The sequence below is a fragment of the Achroia grisella genome, unplaced genomic scaffold (assembly GCF_030625045.1).
Source record: "Achroia grisella isolate CSIRO2021 unplaced genomic scaffold, CSIRO_AGI_Agris_v1 utg902, whole genome shotgun sequence".
Taxonomy (NCBI): Eukaryota; Metazoa; Arthropoda; class Insecta; order Lepidoptera; family Pyralidae; genus Achroia; species Achroia grisella.
Window position 1 is genome coordinate 608,929 of NW_026713060.1, and position 15,317 is coordinate 624,245.

Here is a 15,317-nt window from a genome sequence, read left to right on the forward strand (position 1 = left end):
CAACTTTGGAAGGAATTTTGTATCATTTATTTTTAAATAAGTTTGTCTTCTTGTTATATAATATTTTTTTTATCAGCCAGTCGCGTTTCGTAAATAAATAAAAAAGAATACAAAATCTAGGATATCTCTAACTCACACCAATTCCTTTGAACAGCTGACAGTTTAAAATATTTACGATTCTATCCTCGTATACTTATTAGTAGGCGTTTCAAGAAAAAAATATTTCATCTTAGAAAAATTATTATATCTATTTAAATAAAATTATTGTACTTAACGTTGTCGCGAATATAACGACATTAAACAAACTTTACCCCCGCCATCTTGGATTCAGACATATTGGATTTTCATGTACCAGTTGAGCAGTACAGCGCGTGTCCTTGGCAGCATGCATAATTCAAGCGGGGAAAGTGGCAGCCGCGTCGAATGTACCGGGCCTCATAAGGCTTCATCCGGGTTATAAATGTTCGAGGCTACGAGCTGTTAAAAGTAATTCGAGATGCTCATCGAACGTTATATAAGAATATGTAACGATGCGAATGGTAGAAAAAATCGATTATTTTTGTTAACATAATAATCGATAATTTTAAAACAACCCTACTTATTCGATTCCTTTGTCTTTTTTTAGCTTGTTTTTAGATCACTTGGTCCAAAATGATGTCTATAAAATACAACAATTTCATAAACAGGATATTTGACTTGGATAAACAGAATCGAATAAAAAATTGAAATCGATTTACGATTAGAATAAAAAAAAATTAATAACTTTACAATATATAAATATATAATTAGGGCATGGCAGGCTATTTGTATAAAATTAGGGCATGCGTACTAAATAACTGATTAATACGTAGATATATATATTTTTTTATAAATACATATTATTACATACCGAACACCCAGACAAACAATCATACTCGTGAAACCAGACAACACAAACATTTGTAATGTTTGTGTTATCTGAGGAATCGAACCCGCGACCTTCGATGTCAGTCAGTCAAATATCTATATATATACTAGCTGTCCCGGCAAACGGTGTTTTGCCTTAAAATAAAAAAAAATATTTAGGGGTGGACTACCCCTAACATTTAGGGGGATGAAAAATAGATGTTGGCCGATTCTCAGACCAACTCAATACGCTCACAAAATTTCATGAGAATCGGTTAAGCCGTTTCGGAGGAGTATGGGAACGAAAACTGTGACACGAGAATTTTATATATAAGATACATTAAAATTTTTTACATCATAAAAGTTTTTACATTTCGAGTAAAGATGTGAAAAGTTGTAAATAAGTATTCAATTTGTAACAGTTTACAAGTCATAAATGCTAATAACATTACCAATCCCATCATACTTTTACGATGTAAAGAGCTGACTGTATCACTGGGGAGTACGCGATCAAGTTTTTATCGACCCTAATAAAGGCAAATAAGTTATTCTATAAAACAGGTCGTAACGCTGGCAACTTGAAAGTTAACGTTGCTTTTTTACGTATCACTGTACTTAAAGACATTTGTACTTAAGTGTTATGATAAATTAATGAAAAACAAATTTATAAGCGAAAGGCTTTGTACAGTCGTATGCGTGAAGTACCAGTCTCGCCCATTTCTGCCGTATGTTTGAATCGCTGTATTTTAGTCAACTGTACTTAGGTGTTTTGTAAATTAAAACCAACGAGGCTTTGTACATAGTTGTATCCGTGGGTCTGCTTCGCCTATTTCTGAGGGTTTTACTTAACACTATTTTTATTTGTATATTCATTGAAATTAATAACCAAACATAAATTTGCGTACGATATGGTGTGTAAAAAGTCGACTGCATAGGTACAAAGTAGTCTCTCTCTTATTCTATTTCGACGTCTTCGGTGGTCTAGCGTTTTAGCACGCCGCCTTAATCCCGAAGATCACGAGTTCGATTCCACGCACGGCACAAAATTTATTCATGAATATGATTGTCAGTATCGGTCTGGGTGTTTTATATGTATTCACAAAAAATGTATTATATACAGTTGTCTAGAACCCATAACACAAATTCTGATTTGCTTGGGACTGGAAGACGTTCTATGAATTGTCCTGCTGTGTTCCTATTTGAAGATATAAATTATAGCAGTGGCAATTTTAGTACCCATTCCTGAGTAATATGAACGCATAAGAGATTCCACGAGTATGCCATGGCGATGGAAAGTCCGTGGTGTAAATGTCTTTAGGAAACTTGTAACTGTATCCCGTTACAAAAGTCTTTCAGGTGATATGTCACTTTGGTAAACATGTCACTTACATATTAAAAATATATAATTCACCATGAAAAGCTATCATCCACAATAGTAACATTCGAAAAATGGTTCTAGCTATCCCAATTTTACAATAAAATACCAGAGTCTGTTATAAATCTGCCAGAAAAAAGATTTAAATATCAAATAAAATAGTTCTTTTGCAAAAAAGCTTACTATAAAATTGATGAATTCGTTAACGATAATAATGTTTTTATAGAAAAACTTTAAATCCATAGCACTGACAATGTTATCTGATTACACTAATAATGAGTGCGTAGCGATTTCTATGTTGATTGTCGCATGCCTCTTACTTGTTATACTGTAATTATTTATATAAAAAAACATCTATTAAAAAGAGCAACACACAAGTTTCTTGCTCATTCTTCTTGTGATGAATCTGCATTCCGAATGAGTGGTATAATCAAAATATGACTATTCAAAAGTGCTTGTAATGAGTTTATTTGAATAAAGATTATTTCTATTTCTATTTCCAATTTGAATTACTGTCATGAACATATGTATTCTTATTTTTTACTTAGCGAACGGTGTAACGCATTTAGTCAAGATTGTATTTTTGATTGAAAGAACAAATGGCTGCCAGAAACCTTTTAAATCAGTCGAACGGAAATATAATTGAAATATTAGAAGTTATTGAATTCGCGTTCTGACATCGTGGAACACAGTAAAGGGAGATAATAAAAAGGATGGAACAAAAGAATTCATTGAAAAACTCGAGAAGCATTTTTTATGTATCTATTACTCTATGTACTAATATTATTTGAACTAAACATTTTGTAGTAATTTATTTTTGTATGAAATCGAATCAAAAATCATTTATTCATCAGTCAAGATATTTTAGTCACATATGTACTTCATGCTTTGCCATTCCGAAGGAATTGTCAGGCATCTATATGTGGTAATGTCACTGCCATCTCTCACCCAAGTGAAAGCATACAAAGCAACCTACTTGACGGCCTTTGAATATACTTGCGTAAAAAACATATATATTGTTTTTAAAACTATTAATTGTAATCTAAAATCTCCGTTGTTTGTAATATGGTAACTTTAAACAAACCAATCCCTCGCAAAGCCACCCCTTGGTTCGTTTGTACAATGTACAATGTGCATTCAAGTTGCCCGCAAGCTATTGTCTGCTTAGATTAGCCTTTCAAGTCGTTGCTAGCGTTGGATACAAGAAAATACATATACATATAGCGAGTCATTTAGAGCACTTTGATATTATGAATAAACAACAGAATATCGTAAATTAGATAATTTGTTTTACAAAACCATTGCTAGTAAATTTAAGTATTCAAACAACATACATACGTATACACAGAATATTAAAGTCGAGAATTTAATTAATGAGTAATAAAATACCTTACAGCTACTACGAATAGTTGTTGTATTTTGAAGTTACATTTTATGTATTAATTAGTTTTTATTGTTTAACAAGAACATTGAAATGTTTGAGTCTGAAATATGTAGTTAAGTCGATGTCTAGTCTAAACTTTTTTAAATACGCAACGAAATTTCACCTATCTATTCCTAATCTTAATTCTGAACAAACTGAACAGTAATAAAAAAATATGTATGTCAAATAAAATTAATAACTTTTATTTTGTATCCAATATTTACAATTTAAATTGTTCCCTGGCACCTACATTAAGTAGAAACTTGTATTTTAGGTACCTGTTCCCACCTCTTACAATTCACTATTATTGGAATTGTAAATTACAAAAAGACAATCAAATAAGGTATTAACTGAAGCTTATCGTCATTTACTTGCTGTGTGTGCATTATATGTGTATTGTATGAATAGAAATGTGTTTTATTCAAAGTAACTTAATTATAAGCACTGTTGAAGTAAAGTGTATTTTAGTGGTTTCTGTATTAATAAAAGAACGATATGTGAGTCTGAGTTTTGATTTCAGGATATTGTTTTTAATTATTTAAATTATGAACCGGGTATTAACACGAATAATTTTATGGCAAATAAAGGTATTTACATCTCTCACACGAAAGTTTAAAATTAATTATGGTGTTTAATGTTGCCACCCAAAAGAAAAGCCAGATAGGACGACTTCTGTAAATATTAACTTCTTTAATATTATGTACAAACATATATTCTACAACCCGCTCAAGTGAACCACTAAGATACATAATAATCTAGATATAAAAACTTTTGGCTTCCGCTTAAGTACTACTTAAGAGTAATTGGCTTAATAAATTTAATGTTTACCAAAACTTCTTGGAACTTGTTGTTCTCTTAAATTATGCGAAAGGCTTCGCAATATAGAAACAATATTTGGAATCTCGTTATATCAGTTACCCGAAATGTTTCTAATACAGAAAGGACTAATTATATTATAGGTTCTGAGCAAATTTAATCGTAAATTTCAGTAATACAATCTGAATCACATACTAATTTATATACTTAATTGAAATTGAGAATATATATAAAAACAAATATATATATATATATATATATATATATATAATAGTTTCTTGTCAGTTCTTCTCATCTCGATATCATTCCGAACTGACGGTAGATTTGACATATCATAAGAGTCTGTAATAGACCTACATGAATAAAGTTATTTTGAATTTGAATTTGAATTTGAACATACTAGATATAGATGTATGAGGTAGAAGATTAGAGACTATTGCTAAAGCTAAAGTTTGAGAATAACTTGTATGTATCTATAAACTATTTATTTATCTGTGTCAATTTAAAGATTGACTATTTATTTTTGAGAAAGATATGGATGATGGTAACAGCGGGGGGTCAATTATATTTGTACATAACACCATACGAAATAACTTTCTTTCAAACTTGTTATCTCAAAATTATTTAAGGCTTAAGGAGTCATACTATTTATAACCGTAGCTATTCCTCAAAGTTACTAATTTTGGACCGATCCTACGACACAATTTGTATGCAAAAATATACAGACCGTAGTAACACTAACTAACTACCGTTAAATTATTCGATTTCCATTTACACACATATTGAAACGTTTGACTCAAAGTAACTCGAAGCTAATTAGTACGCGATGTGGTTATGTTAACGTAGCGAAGCCTTCAAAGCTTTTCAGTCGTGCAGCTTCCTATTTCAAAGCTTTTGACGTGAAGGTATCTGCTCAGCAAGTTTCCTCGTTTATTTATTTTCTTCTATTTACTAGATCTTTATATTTTCATAATTATTTAGGTACTGGCAGAGTTTTATATGTCTTGAATCGACAAGGCACTTATGCGTACTAAATTTTAAATATTTATGTAATAATTATGGAGATCTTCGGGGGAGGCCTATGTCCAGCAGTGAACATCTTCCGGGCTGCGATGATGATGATGATGATGAATTATGAAACTAACATTTTTTTTTCAATTTGCAGTTAAACTAATTAAAAAAAGTAGTAATTAGAGAGTCTATTTCAATTAATTTACATAAAATCATATTTTTTTTGCTATCACTCTGTTGATGGATTAAAATTTGTTCAGTAATTTTTGAAATTATTAAGAACATCCAGATAGACTGCATAAGGTAACTTTTTATAATATGTGTTTGTTCTTTTATATTAGTATCTTATATATTAGTATTATTTTGATACCTCTTTTTTATGTCAGTTTGTGAACCCTATTGGTATATACGATTGGACGAACATTTTTAAGCAATTAGACTCCAGAGGCTTCAAATTCGTATAAAACTTACAATAGATCAATATCCTATATATATATCACTTTCATATCTCGTGTTTCGAAGCTTAACTTCGAAATCGCTTGTAATTTACGTTCATATTTAAGTATATATTCAAGCATTAAAAACAACAGTATTCCCCTTTCTTTCTCATCACGCCAGATGCCCACGGAAACGGTGACCACCTGCGCCGGCGCAGTCGACCGCATCAACCGCACCTCTCCTGGTCAGCAGGGGAAGGAGCGGCTCATATTGAATGGCTCACTTCCCAGCGCGGTGTAGGATCGGGTATCCTGTACTTTTGTTTAAAGTAACGCCACGATTCGATCGTATCTAAAGTCTGCAATTAAAATAATTCAATTTTCAATTTGCGACTTAGTATTTTCTTATTATAAGTTCCAAAGTCAGTTCAAACTATGCGAGTGATTTATAAAGTTTATAAGTGAAGATAGTGTTAGCAATAAAACGATAAATGATACTTGAATTTAGTTTACAGTGCTCTTAAAATAAGGTTCAAAATAATAAGATAGTATTCAGAAAAATAACTCTCAATAAAAGTGACGTTGTGTGATCATATAAAATATATTGTTTAAAAATAGACTATTATGTAAAGTAATAGTATTTTATTGGTAAATAGTTTATAGTTGAGGAAATATAAGAATCGAAATGTTAATAACAATGTATCTACATAATTGTGACTTGTGAGTGAAATCGTATTATTAACTGAACGCCAAGGTTATATTTGAGAAATACTAATGTTTTATAATGAAACATGGAATCTCAACACTGGTGAGTTAAATGACATAAATTATTGTAATATAGTTTGTGCAATCCGAGGCTCTGAATTGGTGACATAAATTTTTATCCAATATCTATTTATATATTCATTTTGTTTGTGGGAATCTTAGACACCATTTTCTAAGGGATTTTTTTAATATAAAATTCCCAGTTTTTACTTATCTTACATGACAAACTTATTGTTAATAATTAATTGAACTAAACAAGATGTCTCTAACAATAATTTACCTATAACATAATGAAACCTTGTGCAATGCGGAAATCGTCAAATTCTAAAAATGTTGTTTTAGCGATCTCATGTCTATTAAATATTATTATAAAAATAAAAATATTAATTTTGAAAATGGAACGTTGAACATAATGTGATAAAGGCAAGGCAACGATGAATTGATGGCGTCATATGGATTGTTATTTATAACACCAATAGATCAACAAATGTGTACGCGCACGAAGTCGCGTGAACAACTTATAGTACATACTGTAATATAATAAAAATAATATTATCTCGGGACAACTCACATAGCGCCATCTAGTTCTAAGCTAAGTAGAACTTGTCTTATGGGTACTAAAAGATATATACATTCATAACATACGGAGAAAACATCTAGACCATACAAAATCATATTAATGAATAAAAATGTATGTTTCGAGGAAACGAACCCGCGACCCTCGGAGTACGGTGGTGTGTTACCGCTAGACCACCGAGGCCGTCAATAATAATACTGTACAGTACAGTACAGTACCCATAGTTAATATCAGTCATGCTATCACATGAAGTTCACGAAGATTACCGTAACTCAAAGGCACTGTAATCACATAACCCTCGGCCGATCCAGGAACTGCACAGATGAGTGTAAAATTATAGCTCGCGGGTATAGAGTAGGGATGCGAAAAGTAATCGATTATTTATCGTCAGAATTAGCAGAATACAAATGGTTGTAATCGAATCGATTAATAAATTATTATTTTTCACACACAATAATTAAACTAACTAATGTCAAAAAAATACCTAGTGGTGATCTAAAAGAAAATAACAAGAAAACATAACATTTATTTTATTTTATTTATTATTTTATTAAATCCGTAAGTTATATTCTTATTATTTATACTAAATTAATTTATATAGTTTTGCTTATCTTTTATACAATGCATTTGCATTGTGACGCGTATTATTTATTGTACCTATTTCCACCACTCCACAATTCCTCTCAGTAACTCAAAGGTTGACTGGAAGAATCGCATTTTTTTTTTTAAGTCAATTGTATCCTTTTATTTATAATAATATTGTACAATAAAGTATTACAAACAAACAAACATAACCTATTTAATAAATAGATAAGGAGCTCAATTTTAAAAATCCAGTAAAATAAATTGAAACAAAATAATCGAGTTACTAAAACTCGGATTTTAAACGGATTGTCACAACCCTAGCACGGAGTAACGGCAATGGTACATATATGATTCTAGAAGATATACAAATCCTTTTATCTCCTGTCAGTCTTATCAGTCATCTGACTGATATACAATGAAATAAGATTTATTTTTATAAATACCCTCATTTTACAGAATACCTAATATTTGAATCATACTCGGCAGGATGCAATAACATTGCGTCCTGCCTTATCTCTGATAAATTTAGTCCTAACAGTAGAACTTTATTTTTGTGTAAGATATAAACTGAAGACAAAAAGGTGGTAATATTAACACCATACATTGTTAAATGTGCTGAAAAATATAATATTTTAGGAAATGTAACAATTTATATAAATCGGTTACTCATGCTGGTGATCGATTATGTACTGCTTTCTTTATTGCGTCATATTTTATATACATATTATATATTTTATATAATACTTACTTTTTATCTTTTATCTTTACACCAAAGGCAAAAGTGTGTTTGCTAATCTATCTGGCTATTTCTTACATTTATACTTTTTTTAATGTAATATCTATCTCTTTCTTTGTAGTGACATCCTTTTGGTTTATGTTTTCTTTTGTTCCTGTACTCTTCAGTTACTTTTCTTTCTTTTTCATTTTCAAAAATTTTCGTGTTTAGTTTTTTTTTATACCACGATGGTGGCAATCAAGCATACGGCCCATCTGATGGTAAATGGTTACCGTAGCCTATGAACGCCTGAAACACCAGGGGTGTCACATGCGCGTTGCCGACCCTTAAGAAACCTTAATATACCCTTCTTGAAAAACCCCATGCTGTAGTCTCGTGGGAAAACCTCGGCAGGAAGTTCATATTAGTACACATAATATGGACAATCGTGTTTTAACACGAATAATTTTATGGTAAATATGGTATTTACCAAACTTAAGTTAGCAATCTTTTAGCTCAAAGCAGAAGTCAGGTCACCTCTAATTATAAATTTGTTTTAATATCTGCCGTAGTAATTATAAAGCGGTTATAATAAATCTAGCCAACTAGAGTAGGACGGTAAAGAACTATTTTTCGACGAAATTGGATCGTGGTAACCTGACCACGACGCAATTACGCTAAGGGGATCAAAGTGGGCCTTTTTCTGTGCAAACTACATGAGCTTAACAGAGTCTCCGGGGATAAAGTTAATAAGGCAATTCGTTAAGGTATTCCTCTGTAGAATTGAATTAAGGCTGGCCATATCATTTTTTCTTACAACTGTAATAAAGTATAATTATATAGGTTAATTAATATCTCAGAACAATACATACAGCGTCGTCTAGTTCCCAAGCTTGTATTATGGGTAGAAAACTGACAAATACATAGATTTTTTTTTAAATAAATACAATTATACATCTAAATAAAATTGGAGTGTCTGTTTGTACTATTGAAATAACCGTTTTTACTACATACATATGAATATAAATACGTTACGTACACCGTAACAACATTAAAAAAAAAATTTGTCTGTCTGTTTGTTCCGGCTAATCTCTGAAATGGCTACACCGATTATGACGTGACTTTTATTGGCAGGTAGCTGATGTAATAAGGAGTAACTTAGGCTCCTTTTATTTTAGAAAAATAAAGTTAAATTCCACACGGATGAAGTTGTTACAGCTAGTATATAATGTAAATGGAAAATAGCCAGACTGATACAAGCAGTCATACTCATGAATAAAAATGTTTGTACCGTGCGAGGAATGGAACCCGCGACCATCGATAGTAAGGCGGTGTGCTAAACCGCTAGACTACCGAGACCATTAAGTATTGTCATTATACAGGACTTTAATGAATACCGAATTAAAATTATTGAAGTTTTTTTATTTTATTTATAACACTTTATTGCACCAACATTAAAGGACAGGAACAAAATTAAAAACATAAAAAATAAAACTAAGTACAAAAGGCGGTCTGATCGCTAATGCAATCTCTTACAGACAACCTTTGGACAGAGAGTATTGTTATAGTACAAAAAATAAAGTAGGTGGCGCATTAGTAGAAATATAAAATTGTAGACACTTATGTAAATAAAATATATATCAGCGTACATACACAGAAATGGGTTTAAAGAAATTAAGTACATATAATACACAAATTTATACATACGAATTCATATGTAATATAATATACATTAAATAATTATACATAATCAAATATTATACATATATACAAGAAAAAAAAACAACATACTAGATAAAATGTCACAGATAACACAGTGTAGAAGAAGGAAACCTATTTACAAAGACAGAAAGTAGGATTTGACTAAATTGTTAAAAGAACCTGATGACAGCATTACGTATCGAGGGCGGAATTGAGTTCCACAGCCGCACAGCCTGAATAGTGAAGGATTTTGTGTAATAGCTAGATGTATAAGTGGGAGTCTTCAGCCGAAGGTTATTTGCACTGCGCAAACCACAGTTCTGCACCTCACCGAGAATTATAAAGCGTTCTTTAAGATAAGGCGGAGTAACAGGATTAAAAAGGATAGAGTAGAGTAAACAGAGAATGTGCCAGTCACGACGAAGATGAATTGGGAGCCACTTGAGCTGAGAACGGAATTATGATACGCGGTCATATTTACGTAATCCGAATATAAACCTAATGCAAATATTTTGAACGCGCTCAAGCTTGGTCAATTGGCTATCGGTGAGGTTCAAATAACACGTATCTGCGTAATCTAGGACATGAAGGAACAAGGTGTATGCCAGCGTAATTTTGGTGTTAAATGGCAAGAAGTTACGTAGCCGCATCAATAATTCCGCTTTACCAAAAATCTTTTTACTGAGTTCAGCAATTTGAGCCGACCAAGAAAGTGTTTGGTCAAATTGAATCCCCAAGTTCTTAACATTTTCACTAAAGTCTATAGGTTCTCCGTGAAAAACAATGCGTGGAATAGAACTCCTAATCTAATCAAGAGCATCGATGTTAATGGCCTGGGTTTTTGAGGGATTAACGATCAATCCGAAAGATTGGTCTTACTAAATCTTCATTAATTATATTTATAGCAGAGCTGATATTATCTAAAGACGCTTGAATATATTTGTAGGTCGTCTGCATAGATGTGGTAGGAGGAATGAAGTTCAAGAGTAATGGAGTTAATAAATAATGACAAAAGAAAAGGTGATAAGACGCCAGTCTTCTGCCTCAGTCTAACCTATTGTATAGTGCAGTCCTCTTGAAGGGTATCAGGCGGGTCACGTGTTAATAGTCCGTATTGCTGTTGATGTACAGATATAGGCGACGGTCACCAATTACCATCACGTGGAGCATCAACTTGTTTGCCATTCCAGTTCCATTATAAAAAAACTCATTATAACAATGCAACTAGTTTATCCTAAATAATTTCTATATTATTATAATATAAAAAATGCAATGAACACGTAAATAAAGGAATGTCACAGATATCCAAACACCTGCATAAAGTTTCATATATAAATAAGAATAGAATATGATATGATTACAAATCTTGATCAATACCAAAAATATAAAAAAAAAACCATAATAATCTATATTTATATTAGAATTTTTTTTATAAAAATGTCATAAAAAGTTTCATCCACCAAAACGTATTTACACATAGTTAAGTAACGCAATATTCAATTGTTTTCAAGCTTTACCTCGTTGTGGGCAGGAAATTACCCGGAGATTTAATAACCGATATATTCTTTGTTCACAGCCGAAGCGAGTCGGCTCTGAATAGTCCCACGGAACCCGACGTGTCTCTGGCGGCTTCGCTCACGGACCCATTAGAGGCTCACACGTTAGACGAAGCCAGGAGAACCATAAGGTATTAGTTATATAATCACTATAATTTTCAGTTTAAACATTACACAAAATAGATACCTAATTTATATTAGATAACTTCTTAAATAATATATAAACTAAAAAAATTCGTGAATGAAGGTTGATTGCTGCTTCATATCATGTAACTTCAGAATTTTATCTCCCGTTTCAAACTAAAAACTCTGGAAAGCAATTTGCCTGGAAGCAGAAATGGCGAAGTTGCATATGACTCTATATAAAATATATTTGATTGAAAATATTTGGATGACTGTTTATATATAAAATTTTTAAGTATATTTAAAGATCACTATTCATTTTGAATTAGAAATTATATCCAAAATACATAAATTATAAACAGATCCGTGAGAAGTGGCAGAAAAAGAAAAAAAGTGTTACATTCTAGAATTTGTGTCTTTACAGAGATCTCCGTATGAAATATCGAGCGCAGGCACATCAGCTCTTAACATGGCGTCGAGCGCATCGCACTCAAGAGGAGCTTGTCTGTCGTTTGCAGCGAGAGAAAGCTGAGCAACTGAAATCCCTCTCCAGTCAACTCTTACTCTTCGAGTCGCGTCTGGTCCGCAAGCAAAAGGAGATAACAAATATGTTAGCCTTGAGAGAAACAATCATTATGAAGCAACAGAAGGTAATCGAGTCCCTGCAAGCTAAGCTTCTAGATAATGGTATTGAAACAACTCAGGCAATTCCAGATTTCAGAGAACTGCTCCAAGATACTCATATTACTGGTGATTTCGATTCTTTGAACGACTCAGACTCTGCTGTTATTATGGAAGATGTAGACTCTGATTGCAGCAATCTACCCCACATACCAAGGTTTAGATCTACCAATCCAGATAGTGTGACAATAGTTAGATCAATTTCGGATGCTATAGATCCCAATTTAAAGTACAATATTGTCAGGCGATCAAATGGTTTCTTGCGAAGACCAGAAATATTGGAAACTGTGTACAGTGTGGAAGAAGAGGCTGACGGTGATTCTACTAAAGGCTTAAGTGCTCAAAGTAGCACAGAAAAAGATATTAAAGACGCCAATAAAACCGATGAAGAGAAGTATAAAGAAACTAGTCTTCTTGCTCAACGGCGAGACAACTTCCGAATGCGAAGCGTTGTTCTTACAGCTGAAGTTAAAAGTATAGATAGTGATAAAGATCTCAAAGCTAAGAGTGGTAAAGACATGTGGTCGTACAGTTATGTGCCAAAAAGAATGACTCCTGCCAACGATTCCGATGAAGAGGTCACTTCAAACGCCGAAAGCGACGAGGGTGAGCCAGAACAACGATCTAATCCTGTGGTGACATATAATCGAGTCATGTCTAATCACAGAAATGTCACAAAACCTAAAGACGTGAAATATAAGCGTATAAATAAAGCTAAGTCGAAAAGTTTAGAAGAATTGAGAGGTAGATTAAAGAATTGGGTAGAAAAAGGGAATAAGTTGTCGAGTATACCACTGGAACATGCCCAGAGTTATGCCTGAACAACTTTAACGGAGTTCCTGTAATTAAGTTCACGTGTGAAATTTCACGACGTTGAAAAGTTTACGATCCTAGCCGTGTTCGACGTAGCGAGAAATTTGCTGTTATTTGTTTCCACAACAGCTTTGATAAAACACGATTTAAGGATAACCATGTGTTTATAACAGTTGCACGTCTTTAGGATTTAATCCGGGGTTTCATTATTCTGAGAATTCGACTGTGATTTTGAATTGCAAACGAAATGAAACCTCTGGAATTCTTAGTGAAAGTCTACTTTTAAATGTTACAAATATTAAGTACCTTTACTAAATAGGGTTGTACCTAACAGCTTTACTGAATGAGGCAAATTTATTATTGATACACTATTCTTGATACTTGGACTATTGTAAATAAATTTCTAATAATTATGTATTAATATATGTTTGCAACATAAATCTAGCGTAAATTGTAGATTTTTAAAATTAATTCTCATCACAATTTTCTATTGGAATATTTTATTAATGACTATTTTTTCAGTGTATCGAAGTTACATTATTAAAAAAATAAATATTAATTTCTTATAATTCTTAATATTTCGCGAGTAAAGTTATATAATATAACAATCATTATTTTATTTAATTTCAATAGAAAATGGTGAAGAAGCTTGAAATATAACAAAATTTTTGTGCACGACTGATTTTACGTATTTCATTTACTAATATAAGAAAGTTGATTGGAAATCGCGAGTCGCTTTATTGGAATTGATAAAGTCGGTCTGTGATGTAAGAACAGGAAAAATCTGAACAGTATCTTTATTCTTTCCTTATAATTCAGCAATTCATTGCAGCTGTAAAAATATGCTAGTGTTTAATATTTAAAAAAAATTGCAAAACTAAATGTATAGAGAAATGTTCATATTGTATTCTTCTCGGTGCCAATTTATTAAGAATAATATTGTATGTTTCACAAATAATAAATATATTGTTTTTGTATGGGACGTTGATTGTAAACAATGGACGAAATATTGCCAAATCTAAACATAGTTTAATGACCTATAACTGTAACAATAACAAATGAAAAAGAAGCTTTTCTTTTTTAAATGAAACATGGTAAATAATGGTTAGGTACATGTAAATAATAATTCAATTTAATGATTCAAAAATTCCATATACTTCAGTGGAATTTTTATTGAGTCAAGAGATATTGTCATTTTTCCATCGTTATTAAATTATTTATAATTAGTCACTGTTAAACAATATGACATGTGTATAATAAATAAGTAATCATATTATTATTGTACCTTCATTATAAATTTAGTAATTAATTTAGTACACCCTATTGAGTTTACGTAATTATGTACAGTTAAAATATTTTGTTAATTTGAAAAATACTCGAACTCAGAACCTCAACTATTTTCATCTTTTGTCACAAAATTATAGTGTATCGACTTTTATATAAATAATATATTATAATAAAAGTGAATATAAAATGATATCAACGTCCCATACAAATTATCCCACATATCATACTCAGCAGTAGGAAAGAAATGGCTTCAAATCTATATTTTAAATAAAAATATTGTGCTCTATGATCATTACATAATAGTAATAAAAAAAAAAACAATTATTCAATTGAAATAAACACGATTACCTGAAACTATGCAGTTTTATTTAGAACTATATATTATAGGAGTATGTGTGAGATTTATGAAACAATGGATAAAAAATGCTAATTACTTGTAATGTAAACAGGAACAGTAACAGTGAAAGAGTGACAACAAAATATAATGATATGGCTAAAGCTGTAAAAAATACTTTAAAAATTGATACAATAACAAATACCTGTCTGAAAATGTGCTAAGAGTTTGCG

General features: G+C 31.6%; 1 protein-coding gene across 2 annotated transcripts in view; it reads left to right on the top strand.

The window, feature by feature from the left end:
• The window catches only part of LOC131853482 (uncharacterized), a 191,373-nt gene extending 176,280 nt beyond the window's left edge, over positions 1-15,093 (top strand). The window contains exons 1-3 of one of the 2 annotated variants that reach the window (XM_059204377.1): positions 6,683-6,755; positions 11,867-11,977; positions 12,394-15,093. In XM_059204377.1, coding sequence (XP_059060360.1) covers positions 6,739-6,755; positions 11,867-11,977; positions 12,394-13,471 — 1,206 coding nt within the window. In that variant the 5' untranslated portion in view covers positions 6,683-6,738 and the 3' untranslated portion in view covers positions 13,472-15,093. Of the gene's footprint in view, positions 1-6,682; positions 6,756-11,866; positions 11,978-12,393 lie in introns of those variants that run through there. The other variant, XM_059204378.1, reaches the window with a different exon arrangement.
• Positions 15,094-15,317: the final 224 nt, after the last annotated feature.